This window comes from Hetaerina americana, unplaced genomic scaffold (genome assembly GCF_022747635.1).
Source record: "Hetaerina americana unplaced genomic scaffold, ioHetAmer1.1.p SCAF_54, whole genome shotgun sequence".
Classification (NCBI taxonomy): Eukaryota; Metazoa; Arthropoda; class Insecta; order Odonata; family Calopterygidae; genus Hetaerina; species Hetaerina americana.
Genome location: NW_027287139.1, coordinates 1,547,277 through 1,560,822, shown reverse-complemented (window position 1 = coordinate 1,560,822; position 13,546 = coordinate 1,547,277). Strand labels below are relative to the sequence as shown.

Below are 13,546 nucleotides of genomic sequence, written 5' to 3'. Positions count from 1 at the left end.
ACCTTGTTTAAGATTCACATACTCAAGACAATATTGCAGAACATTGTGTAAAGAATCCCATCTCAGATTGGATTCGAAAAATACTAAAACGCATCACATGAGATGCAAGATTCATTGTTGCAAAGAGTCCCGGATGCTAAAAAGCAATCCCAGATGCAGTTTGCCTGACAAAGAGTCTGAACAAAGAATCCCAGTGCGTATTAGCCTTTAAGCCTACCACTTGTCTGTAGTATTCATTGTCGAACTGGAAATAGATTTTTCAACACACAATCTCAGTAGTGGCATAAACTCATTGAGGAAGGGTGGTTTGGCCCCAGTACTTTTATACAGTTTTTCTGCCACTACCAATGCTTCAAAAACCGGAATACTCGTAAAAAGGTTTGTAAACTCAAATGACACTAGGATATGCTTAGAGGATGGGGAACCCTTCTTGGAGAGCTGGGGCACAGAACTCAGGGTCAGTGGAAAAATACACTGTGTTCTTCATTAAATGAAGGTCCACAAAGTTGAGCCAAAAACCATTGAATACACAGAATTTCATTATGAGTATTTGTCATAATTTTGTTGATATTTATGTTTTGAGGATAACATTTTTTGGATTGATACCTATATTCCAAATTAAAATACTATGTGTTTCAGATAAATTCCTCAAATTCATAAATTACAAACTAGGAATGCTCAGGCCCAACTCCAATCCCTCTCATCATCTTTCAATCCACAAATGGAAATCTAAATGTGACAGAAGGCCCTCCAATTACCTAATAATCCTTAATAAACGTATTAACTTCCACTTAGGCAACACTCAACTTCTCTCAGTATTAAACTTTCATACGCCCAATTACTACCCATGTAACCCTCGTCCATTTGTTGTAGACTATTTGCCAAACTATGCTTTAATTCTTATATTCAGAATGCAAGAAATTTCCCGGCAGCTTTGCCTATTTTCAGCATTAATATTTCACTGACCGTATCCCAATTCGGGACTACTAAGAATGATTGAGTAGCATATGAATAAATGCTTCACATTTCTAATGTTGATAATTGGTATAATCTCAATAAATCAAAATCTCTTCTTTGAATCTTATGAGACCTGTTGATTGTTAATCGCATTATTACTTCAACTATAATGTAATGTGCTTGCTATATTAATTAATTTTTATCGTACTTATATAAAATGTTTACCATACCATCTCGTATATATCTTTTTGTACATATGTTTTTCGTGATACATCTTCTAATAGCTGCCAACTGTCACTTGCCAACTATTACAGTTATTTAACATATGCAATTTTTTTCAAATATGCTCAATTTTTTCTCATTGGTTTAATTTCCTGAAATAAAGAATCGAAATTGACATAAGAGATCTTTTGGCAAATGTGGTAGGTTTCAAAATTGCGCTTCTTTTTCGATGCCTAACAAAGGAGTTTCGAATTGCAAACATTTGAATAGTAGCATCTGAAGTTTTAGTATAGCGCACAGATTTTTGGTAATTGTTAAAATATATAATTTCATTATTCCTCGTGTTGCTATAATATATTTAAAGTTATTACTCTTTAATATCTTATCCAAGACAATGTAATGGACGCCGAGGAGCAGCAAACATCTGTACCTCTACCGCAACTATCTGCTGAAGAAGTTGATGTTGAAATTTTGCCCTTAATTTATGAAATAATCAGAAGGTATAAAGCTCAGGGATGGATGGATACTGGCTACTATATGTATAAAGTTCCGAGTAAAATTTGAGTCTGTTGTATTTAACGTGTGGTTGGCGGATATAAATAAATTAATAATTGAAGTGCGGGATTTCGTAACCCGATTTATATTTAAATCGATTTGTATTTCGTTACAGCATTGAAAGAGATCCACACGACGCCACTCAAAAACCTAGAGAATCGCAGGATACTGCTCAGAAAATATTGGAGTTGCAGAAGAAGCTTGATCAGGCAAGAGATCAGGTTTGTATCCAAGCGTTTATGTAGTGATGACTTTTAGTATATTAGATTTATAGAATTTGATTGCGCATATTTAAATAGTTACATAAAGTTAGACTTATTAATATTTCATCAACGTCAACTCTCATTAAAATGGGCTGTGAATCTTCTAGAAGAGCAGTTACCCCCTTGCAAGAGTCATAAATACGTTAATTAACCAAATCAATTCACTGCTTGAAAATATTTATCTTTTACTATATCAAGTTATCAAATACATTGTTTAACTTGAGTGACAATGTTGTGGTGCGGGAAATTCAGTTGGACTATATTTTACCTCTATGTTTTACAACATTGCCGACTCTAGTTACACATCACAATACTTTGACGACTTTATAAATTATTATCGAATGTGATTAGTACAATAAAGCTGGTGGTAGAAATGGTAGTAAGCCTCGAGGTACACGAGAAATTTCAGCATATTTATATGATACCCGTGAAAAGCTGAAGTTTTCTAATTTCACTTAGCATATATTATATCTTCCATTGCCCCATGTGTGTATTAACAGATATAAACACTTGAAAGTTAATCTTCCAATGAAAAGAATCTATAACAATAGAATTCAGAATGGTCTCTAATCCCACATCTACGTCTCGTCATGATATCTTGTGTGCTGGTCCAGGCCCATTTAGGATCTAATGTATATCATCCCCCCTATATTTTTATGTGAAACTAATGGAGGCTGTTACTTACAGTAATGTATTATTATCTGTAACCCACTGGTTAAGATTTTTCTATTAATCTATCGACTGGTAGAAGAGGATAAACATGAGAAGAGGCAGCAAAAGCTTTGTGCAAAAAAATTTATCTTTTTCAGTTGGATTTTAGGCATTGCTGAGATAATGCAACTTGTCTTACCACATCCATCTTCCTGTTCCTTAATTTAATTTATATTTGGAATTCTGATAGCTTTATTAGAACTTTTTTAGTGACTCTTGATAAAGATATACAGGTTTGTATAAATACAGGCAATAGTATTGATAATCCTAGTTGAGGTGCTTTTTGGAGAGTAGTTTAAGCGAGTATGCCATCCATCGGATTAAACTGCAGACCCTTTGGGACCTTTAGTTAAGAGTAGGCTAATGCCAATGCCAGGTTCCTCTCCACCCTTCCTCCTTTCCCATCCATCCCCAAGAGGGCAAGTGACCTTAGCTGTCGGTTGCCTCCCCTAAAGTTACTAGAAAGACTAGATAATGTCTACTAATGCAAAGTACTTTCCTGTCATTTCATGGAATAGTCAGATAATCCATTAGCCAGTTTTATTTCAAATCTTAAACTCAGGTTTCATATAATGGCTAATTACTATTTCCAGTCCTCCTGGAAGGACTTCTAAAAGACATGGGCTTTTCTCTTGAGCAATACTGTGCTATTGATGCCTAAGAAGTGAATTAAGGGGCCATGTTGTAATCCTAATAATTTCTCAACAGTTTTTCGTAATCATAATAGTACATATTTGTTGATGACATGTAGGTTTAACATGTCAGGATACAAATTGCCAAAATATGATGCTCCATGAAATATAATAGTTAAATGCTTGGTACATTGTATGTATTTGTACTCATTCGGAAAACTCATTGGGTTAAGTCTTTTCTCAGAAAAATCTTAAAGGGAATAGAATGGCTTGATTAATTCCAAGTAATAATTTTGTTTTGAATGTTACAGTGTTAGCTGCGAGAAGGAACAGCTAATTGATTAAGTTAACTAGATGACTGCGCATTTCAATTTTGGGTCTTAGTCGAGCAAGATTATGACTTCAGTGTGTTCCTTTTTGTACAATTATGTAGGTATGCATAATATTCATTGAATATTCTCAGGTTATTTTCATTTTCTTTTGCATCTCATGAGATATATACATGTATGCATACACACATGTGTATACGTGTATTTTCATAGTATACATATGAATATATACTAATACATTTACATAAGATATGCACATTTATACATAATGGATATAGTGATAAAAGAAAGGTTTTTAGGATTGATATATCTTTTATCTCTTTTGTAAGTCTTCTTAAAAATCTTAACATGCAAAAAGATTTAGTTCCAGATTTGCCTGTTTAATGTTGGTGACTAATCAACTAAGATTTAGACTTTGATTACTGAATTTCTTGCAGGTGTATCCCCTGTGAAAGAATATTTAAAATTAATGGGTGACTTTGTATTGAGAAAACAATTATTAAATCCACTTCTTAATGTCTAACATCATTAATTTTTTTGTGCCAATCAGAAATTATTGATAGGGAAGCATTAATATGAAGAAATTCATCATTGTTGTGTTTTATGTTAAATATTTTTATGTTGTTGACGTGCATTGAGTGGGGTGAAAGAAATGAGAAAATAACATTGCTTGCATAAAATATAGATATATGAAATAGTAGGGGCCCATGATGTAAACTTGGGATGCCAAGGGGGTTATTCCTTGATTCATCTTTGCTCAATGCTATTCTTTGAATATCACCTGTGAATTTCATTTGTAGTTATTCTGTAAAGAAGAAGGAAGAATTAAGGAAAGTGAAGTTAATGCCTAATGCATGATATTCCAAATTGATGGAAAGTTGATAGAAGAAAAACATATTCTTTCAATCAATGCCATTGGTTGAAATGATAGTTCCCTGCAATTGAAAAACAGCAGGTTCGGATTATTAATGTTCACTGAATACCTGTATAGTTTTATTTGAATAGTCATGGTTCACCTTATATCATATTTTATGATTAGCACTGTTATATTATGAATAGTTTGTGGCAGGTAATACACTCTTATATGAAATAGTGAAACAAATGATCTTGCACTATTTTGTAAAGTATTACCATTGGCCGTTTGTATTCATTTGCCTCTGAAAACATCACTCCTGTCAAAACACCCAAAGCATTAAAGAAATTAGTTTTTACTATGGAATCACATAAAAAGTAAAAGTAACTTAAGACAAACTTTAAGCATAGTAATTTTCTTTCAAATTGAAGCTCAAGAAACTCCTCCAAATGAAATGCTATTATTTATTTGATGAATTTTTAAATGGAAAGCAATTGTGCATTTTGTTCTATTACATACTCGCATGCATATGTTCTTTTTCAAGCATGTTCATAATGCTGTAATTTACCTGTATTTTGTACTATTCTTTATGTTTGACGATTCCCATACCTACATGCTACGTATGACCTGTGGAAATTAAAAAAAAATATCAAAATTATCACCCTTTTAAAAGATAATGTTTAGCTTCCTGGCACGGAATTTCTGTCCAACAACTCAATATCTTCAGCCATGTTTTAGTGTGAGCAAAAGTTGCTTTTGTGCTAAAAGTTTCAAACAATAATTGAATTCAAAATTTATTATGCAAAAATATGAAATGATTATGTTATGGAGCTATATTTCGTTGTAAAGGAATCTTCCTTGCCGATGTGAATTGGTCACTCAAAGATCTGAATGCATGCTTGGAGCAATTTTAGGCAGTGTTGTGTCTGATTTTGAATTTTAATGGCATAATAGATTTTTAATGTTAGCAAGATTTGAAAAATTAAGGAGAGCATAACACTTTATAAATTATTCAAATCATTTGGTCTTGTATTTTCTATCTCAAAACCAACACACACATCATCCCATCCAGACAATATTGGTGTGAACTTTACAAAATCATTTGATAGGTGCTGGATGAGGTGATATAATATAATAATAATACTTTATTCATTATGAGAAATAGTACAACCATATTAAATATCGTCAATATAAATATTACTTAATATATAAACATAAGTTCTTAAATGTGATGATGATTGCCTCAAAAGAATTCATCCTATTATTAAAGTAGGTGAGCAAGTGACCAGGTATCTACCCTATTCTTGAAACTCTGGATACCATCCAATTTCAACTAAATATGCAGATAGTTATACAGTTGTATATTCACATTATGAAATGTGTTGTAAGTTGATGACAATCAACAATAAGTTATATTTAGATTCACTTTACCCCTTGTGGAGTAGTTATGGATGTGAGATCTTAATTGGTAAGTTTCTAAATTAACTTTCACATGAATCAGAGCCTTAAAGATGTACAAACTGAATACAATCATGATTCCATACCTAAAAAAAAGGTTTGCAGGAATAATGTGGTGGTATATTAGCAAGAGAGCGAATAGCTCTCTTTAGTACTAGCAAAATTTGTGTAGCATGTGGGGAATGACCCCATAACTCAGCACCATAATGCAAATGACATTGAAAGAAGGCATGGTAAAGTGTTAAACGATACTCATTTGAAATAAGAAAGTTGAGCTTTCTTAACATATAAACAGCTTTACCCAGTTTATTACAGATCTGACTGATGTGGGTCTCCTAGTTAGTGTTTTGTATCAATATTAATTCCTAGTATTTTAGCAGTTTAAATTTATACGGTATTGCTGGGCATAGGGATAAATGCTAACCCCTCCATTTTTTTCTTTACTTCAGTAAGCAACAATTTTGCAGCACAAGTATGAATTAATTACCTTCCTTGTACCAATGCTTGCATGAACAGAGGATATCATGCTTATATATCACAATAAGTAACTCAAGTTCATTAAATTTAGTCCTAAGAGCACTAAATGTTTAACTGTAGAATGATAAATGCTTTACAATAATCAGAAATATTGTCATGTAATAACATATATTGTTAAAAACCTATCTTCTTCTCGCACAGAATAGGGGAAACCTTATAGCTAACTTATAACTGATTTTTAACTGAAAAATGCTACCTGTCATCACATTAAAAAAATTATAAGTGAGGTGAATTCACTTTTATACAGAATAGGTAATTCTGAGATCATAACATTGTACTGGAAATGTGTAATCCTTGGTTTTTTATCCTCATTATTCTGTGTTTGACACCAAAGTATTCATCTACTTGTCAATCGTGATGCATTTTATGCACGCAGCATCTCTGTGGTGCAAAATTTAAATCCCCCACAGAATAAATGTAACAGTGTCAATACAATTGAGTAAAAAGGGCTGTTTGTGATGGACAATTTATACCTCATACAAGGTAGGCAATGAATGCAAATCACTGAAACTTGATGAAAAATCGTTCATCTAGACATTGAGAAAAACTGGAATCCTTTGACCAAAATGCATTTTGAAACTTATCATCAGGTGTTACCCACAAGATGTTTAACTTGTTTTTCCTTTTTACTAGTGAATCGCTGAATATGTAGCAATAATCCTGTAACCTTTTGACAGCCTATGACAGATAATATCATTTTTATATGCTGAAGAGCAAAAAATTTTGATTACTCACTCATATGCATTGCGCAAATTTTCTTGTAATTAAATACCATCTCAAATTGCTTTAAACTTCCTGAAGGGATCAAGATGTTGAGGTGGCTATCGTACTGGCTTCCCACCCATAGGGCCCAGGTTCAAATCCTGGCGGTGGCGAATATTTTTCAGAGGTATCTCGATCCCTACTTGAGGTGATTTGTGGAGGGCACTTTGAGTGAGTACGCCATCCGTTTGATGGGACGTTAAGCTGCGGATCCCTTGGCGCCTTTCATAAAGAGTAGGCTAATGCCGATGCCGGGTTTCTCTCCACCCTCAGCTGTCGGTCGCCTCCCCTAAATACTACTACTACTAACTTCCTGAATAATATAACACTGTCCATGGACATTAATCATAGTGAATTATTGATTTGATCAGGCTGGTTATTAATAAATAGTTCCATAAATAAAGGGCCCCAAACAAGGCCCTGGACATGACTTCTCACCAGTCACATTAACAACCTTTGAATGTAACATGCTGTTTTCTTTCACTTGAGTAGGATTTAACTGAGCACATGACAAATGCCAACTTTGAATAATCAAGCTTTTGACAAACCTGTGGTCCACTTTATCAAATTTTTTATTATCTTTGAACCTGAGTGTAGATTACAACAACCTGCTTACCCTTGTTCTTGTAAATAAAGTCACTGAAGATTGGGAGCAGTCGATTGACCATTGCAAATTCCATACTGATATGGGTGGAATAATAATGTCTCATTCTTTGTTCTGTCAGGTTAAGAGGCTACCAGGTGTAGACCTCAGTCGGGAGGAGCAACTGAAACGTTTGGAGTTTTTGAGGACACAACTGCGTCTGAAGAGGGAACTTCTCCTTAAGTATAGGACTACGTGTACCTTTGAAATACCACCAAGTGGAAGCAGCAACTCGAACTCTTTCTCATCCCCTTTGTCTTCTACTGCTCAGCAGCAGCAGCAGATTAATACCAACTCCTTGCCTACATCTAATGCACAACCCATAGTCAACAACACTGGAAAGGCATAGTGTCTCTTCATTAGTGTTTTAGGTAAGCTGTTAGAATTAAGTTATGTAATATTGAAGTAGTGTATTTTGACATTCTTGTGAAAAGTGTGCAGAGCAGTGTATTGAGTAATTAGTAATGAATTGTGGGATGATTGTTTCTAACCTGTAGATAATCGAGGCACCGTATTCTTAAAAACTTGGATGGTCGCAGGACATTTACAAAGAAAGAAATCATCTATGTAGTAACTGTATTTGACAGAATGTATAAATTAAACATATTTGTGAAAAGAGTCAAGTTATTTTAATGTCCATACTTATAATGAAATTTTAATGGATTATTAGAACTCATACCTCAAAATTGACTATGGGAACAAAAAAATACAGAATGCATTGGTTCATTTTCTCTCATGTGAAAGTTTTATTCAATGAATTGGAATAAATTTTTCTAAAAGAATAATTATCTGTTTGCAATGCAATGCAATACTGATTGCATTACAAAATTGATTGAATTGCACAATCATTGCTTGATTTTTTCATTTTTTATTTGCCAATTATTTTTGGGATTTTCGAATTGCTTTCTCTAACAAAAAAATTGCAGTGTACACGTGCAGAACCGATTTAAAGTTTGGGAAATAGGGAGAAACTTTCTGAAATACCTTCAGTTACTTGACTGCCTGAACCAATATCTCTGCCTAAGATTTCGCAGGGTATGGAAGTGAAGATATTGAATAATCTTCCATGTTTACAGCATGGAATCTGTAAAGAACATTATTAAGATTGCCAAATAAGATCAATTTAAATCATTTTTCATGAGCAGTATGTACTTGACTGAGTCATTTTATAGGTATAGGGAGGAGAAGCATTCAAGCATAAAAAAATGGCCAAAAATGAAAAAAAATACATTTTATAAAATATCATTTTCCTGAACAATGCCTGGGTGTAATAACCAAATTGCATGAGATTTAAAAATCTTGATACAGCAATGAGTACATTACTGTGTTCATTTTGCATAGGGGAAATTATTTTTTTCAATAAAAAACTGAGCACTGGAAATTTTGCTGAAATTCACTTTGCTGGAGTTCACTTTTTACAATTTATTCACTCTGACAAAAAGTGCATGAGATTGCAATTCATGCTAGATATGTTTCAATTTGAACAACCCATGTGTTAATGATCAGAATAGATTCCACCTCCTGATGTGTATCTCTGGTGAATATTCTTGGTACTCCAATGAAAAGAGCTGTTGTTTCTTCCCTGCCCTCATTCAGGAACAAGTTCTGCTCTTGTAATTCTCTTCTGAATTATGAACAGTCAATAGTGGCCTAATTTTAAGTCATTTTTAATTAAATTAATCAACCAAAGATTGGCCCATGTAAAGAAGTGAAATTCTCTCACATCTTTGCAACACTACCTATTTTTGTCAGTGTGATGTGTAATTTCATCTTTTCCCTTGTATAAATATTTTTGAAACTGCTAAAAATATAGTTATTTGTTGCTGCTTAAGAAATGATTTCTGCAGTTACTGCTTTTTAAAAAATCACGGCATGGGTAGTAGTAGGCCTTCAGTAATTCATTTGAAGCACTTTTTTCTTGTCAGTGTGACCACCACTTCAGAAACTGTATGCCCCGCTTAATGATGGCTCTTTTTGCTGGAGAAGGCCTTGTAAAAATCCGGTTTTTAATTATTTTATCATTCTTTTCCTCTTTTAAGGTTGAGCGTAATGGTGTTACGCTTTTTGTTGCGTTTTTTGGCCAATGAGCAGGTCATTCAAAAACTGGCTGATTCATGGATAATAAGAACAGCTGCCAGAAAACTGGTCCAGGGCTTTGTGAAAAGCCAAAGAGCCATTGAAAGTGATGAGACCTTGAGAAGAGCTGTGTCTAAACTGTCTGAGGAACTCAAGAAAATAAGGAGACCTTGATTGCTGCATTACTTGGGATAAGGTTTCAAAATTTCTCATCATATCATTGCAGTTTTGTCAGAAATAAAACTCTGGTGTATTTATATTTGTAAATATTATCAAAACAATGAAGGACTACGGTAAATTATTCAAAATTGCTGTTGCTATGAATATCAAACAATTAAGGGAAGAAAGTATTTAAATGAGTGTTTGCGATGTCATCAACCTCTTAATTTGCTGAACAGTGAAATTTATGTGATAATGCTGTTGATGATTTGGCATTGTTAATTGTGGAAAAGTCACTTACTTAAGTGTGGCATGAGTACCTTTTGGCTTACAGTATCTTTTAAATGGCATTCAAGCATTAATACTGGTTTAATTCAAAACCAAATGTCATTTGGTGTCTGTTATGAGGGTGCTGTCTTGACGTAAAAGTTATTATCAGTATTGGAAAAAATATAATTTATGAGCAGTCAAAATATTCAGGGGATTGATACCATAGTAATATAATTTGAGTAATACTGTTTAAACTTGTATCCTGTGTAATAATTCTTTTGTGATAGCCGTGATGATTTTCAGTTAATTTTTTTCATTTCCTCAGTTTATTCTGATTGAAGGTAAATGTGAGGAAAGCCATTGTTTATGTATTTATGGGAATGTTCGGAAAGTGATTCAATCATAGAAAAAAGTGTAATGTAGGAGGTTATCAAATCTCATTGGATTTTTTATTTCCGACAGTGAAAATGTTCTCAAATAATGTAAGTTTTTCTAATCAAGAATTCGTAGCAGCAAGGAAGAGGTGCAAAGTGGGCATAATGGATGACGAATCCGATGCCAGTGTTTCTTCATTTGAGAGTTCAGGTGGCAGTGAAGCTCCTTTGCTCCCGGCTTTCCATCGTCTCTCTTATGCCACACCAGTCGAAATTTTAAGGCGAATGGCATTATCACTCGTGCCTCCACTCCATCCCTCGAGGGTTCTAACGAAACCTACTCTGGATCCTGTCGGACCTACTCTTGTGATAACTCTCCTCATCTGTCTTCTTACATATGCCTCTTCCAAAACCGCCCCTTTCAAGTACCATGCGCTTGAAGCTGTCGTAATCATTGGGTTGTATGTGATCATCTCATCCTCCACTGTTTTTTTCCTGGGTTATGTGTTCACAGGTGGAAGATATCCTGTATCTTTCCTTCAGATTTTGATTCTCTTGGGATATTCCCTTGTTGGCCATCTCCTCTCCCTTTTGATTTCTTTTGCACTCTATTCATATAAGGACCCATCAACTGAACTGGGACAAGTTGCTAATGCCAGGGATGTAGTGTTAGGTGCAGTTATGCCTCGAGATGATGCTGCTGGGATATCTGGTCTGTCAAATGCTGGAGACTATGCCGGGTTATCCACAGGTGTTCATGCCGCGGCCCTTGGAGAGGATTTGGATCCCATGATGGCTGCCAATTCCGGTCGACCCTCATTGAACGAAGGCGGAGACACTGCCTTTTTGATTTCGTTGCCCCTTTTGGCAGGGCCAGCAACATTGCGGGTTGCCCTTGTGCTCCTCTCACCAATCCAGTCGCCTCCTGGCCGTATGATCCTGGGGACAATACTTTGTTTATGCCATCTACTTTTACTCATTGTTCTTCATGCCTCTTTTGTGCACCCAACATTTCGTTATGGGGCAAAAGGATAACAGTGCCTTTTAGGTTAGCTACAATTGAGCATATTTGAGCTGGTGTAGTTGCAATGTTGATGCCACTAAGCTATCTCAAAGAGATGGCTTAATAGGACAAGTTTGAAACAATAAAGGTTAAAATTTTCAGAATTCATATTTATTGATCAATGTGTTCATGTCCGTATCTCTCTTGTAGTTTATCTTGATTGAACAAACATACAGAAAGCTTAATAGGAACCATAATGTGTTTCTGACCAATATTAACAGATTTCAATAGCATTGAAATCTTTTGTTATGAGTGTGGGCCCTTTTTGTGATATTTCAACATAAAAAGAAGGCTTGCTCTTTAGAAGTTTGATAAATGGTTTGATTGCTGTGAATTAAAGTACTCAAAGTGGATTAATGTTTTGGAATGAACTTGGAAAGTGAAAAGGAGGGAGAGAGAATCAGTCAAGGAGTATCAATAGTGTAATTTCATAGTTGGCGGACCAAGACAGTGCTGATGAAATTATGTCACCAGTATGTATTTGGATGTCCTGGCCTGCGTGAATGTTTGGAATACAGTGTTTATGTGGCAGAATAAATGAAGTAGGAGGACATTTGGCCCACCTAGTGTTCATGCATTGTGTGCTTCTGCATTTGGAGCTGAAGTGATGATGCCATATTACCTAACCTATTCAACTCATTCTAATGTAAATGATCCTTGATTGTTTTTCAATGAGCAAATGTTTATGGTTTTTCTAATGTGTTTGGTGTAAATTAAGTATTAACACAATTTGATCCTAGGTAATAAAAATGTGCAATGTTCATTTTTATTTATTTTCTACTTTTTCAACTTGTGTTTAGTTACCATAATTCCCATAGCAGTCTATCATCTCAAAATTTAAGAAGTAAGCTAGGTACAGAAATATTGTTATCTGTAATGGTTATACCATTGTTGGTTGTGAGTTGTCACTTTCTGTGAAACGTGAGGAAATTTGCTGAAAGGCTATGGATGTTCTTATTCATTATTTTTTAGGTTCTTACATTTTTTTGTTGAATGTCCTTGTTAGAGTCATAAACTTAGTTATGACCCTAGAATCTAATTTTGGACTGATGTTACAGTCATATCCATTTTTTGAGCTGATAGGGAATGAACTCATTATTTGAAAGCAGATAGTTATGTGCTCTACAAGAGCTGTTGAAAGCTGTGATAGTTAAAACCCTGAATTCACAAAAGCCACGGGTTCCTCACTGAGGTTTCATATAGGTTTTCACTGGATTTTACCTTAGTGTATCTGGGTTTTCACCTGCTTAAAATGCTCATTTACACCTGTATTTTCACACACCGGTGCCATATTTATTTATTTAGTCTGATTCCGAAAGCAGCACTTTTTGGCCTTTTACATCGGATTGTTAATAGTGGTAACAATGGACACAATTAAAGACACCCAAGTCCTAGGTGGAGAAAACCCACCCAGGTGGTAATTGGAGGCGCAACCCATGGGTTGGCTGACGTTACCCCGCCGCCACTGGGGCCAGCAAATCTGGGGATAACATTGGAGCAATCCCAAGTGAATCACATAGTAAACAGTGACTGGAAATGGCTAATATAACTCCTACATGTTTTCGAAAGTGGTGGCAGAGAACTGACAAGTAATTGCAGTCCATCTATTTCCTTCACATCCATTTCATGTGATTCCATGGAAACAATTTTTAGTGTGATTGTGAATCATCTTATTATTCTGT

At 34.7% G+C, this 13,546-nt stretch overlaps 2 protein-coding genes across 2 annotated transcripts; both read left to right on the top strand.

Annotated features, from left to right (window-relative positions):
- The first annotated feature begins 1,439 nt into the window (after window positions 1-1,439).
- MED9 (mediator complex subunit 9) lies at window positions 1,440-10,073 on the top strand. The gene is made up of 5 exons (XM_071593254.1): window positions 1,440-1,486; window positions 1,571-1,679; window positions 1,850-1,955; window positions 8,005-8,293; window positions 9,962-10,073. Exons 2-4 carry the CDS (start codon window positions 1,579-1,581, stop codon window positions 8,269-8,271), a joined length of 474 nt encoding a protein of 157 aa, XP_071449355.1. The 5' UTR covers window positions 1,440-1,486; window positions 1,571-1,578; the 3' UTR covers window positions 8,272-8,293; window positions 9,962-10,073.
- A 100-nt stretch (window positions 10,074-10,173) lies between these two features.
- Window positions 10,174-12,625, top strand: LOC139694751 (uncharacterized). Its single transcript, XM_071593256.1, has one exon. The coding sequence runs from the start codon at window positions 10,895-10,897 to the stop codon at window positions 11,834-11,836; it is 942 nt and encodes a 313-aa protein (XP_071449357.1). The 5' UTR covers window positions 10,174-10,894; the 3' UTR covers window positions 11,837-12,625.
- The last annotated feature ends 921 nt before the right edge of the window (window positions 12,626-13,546 follow it).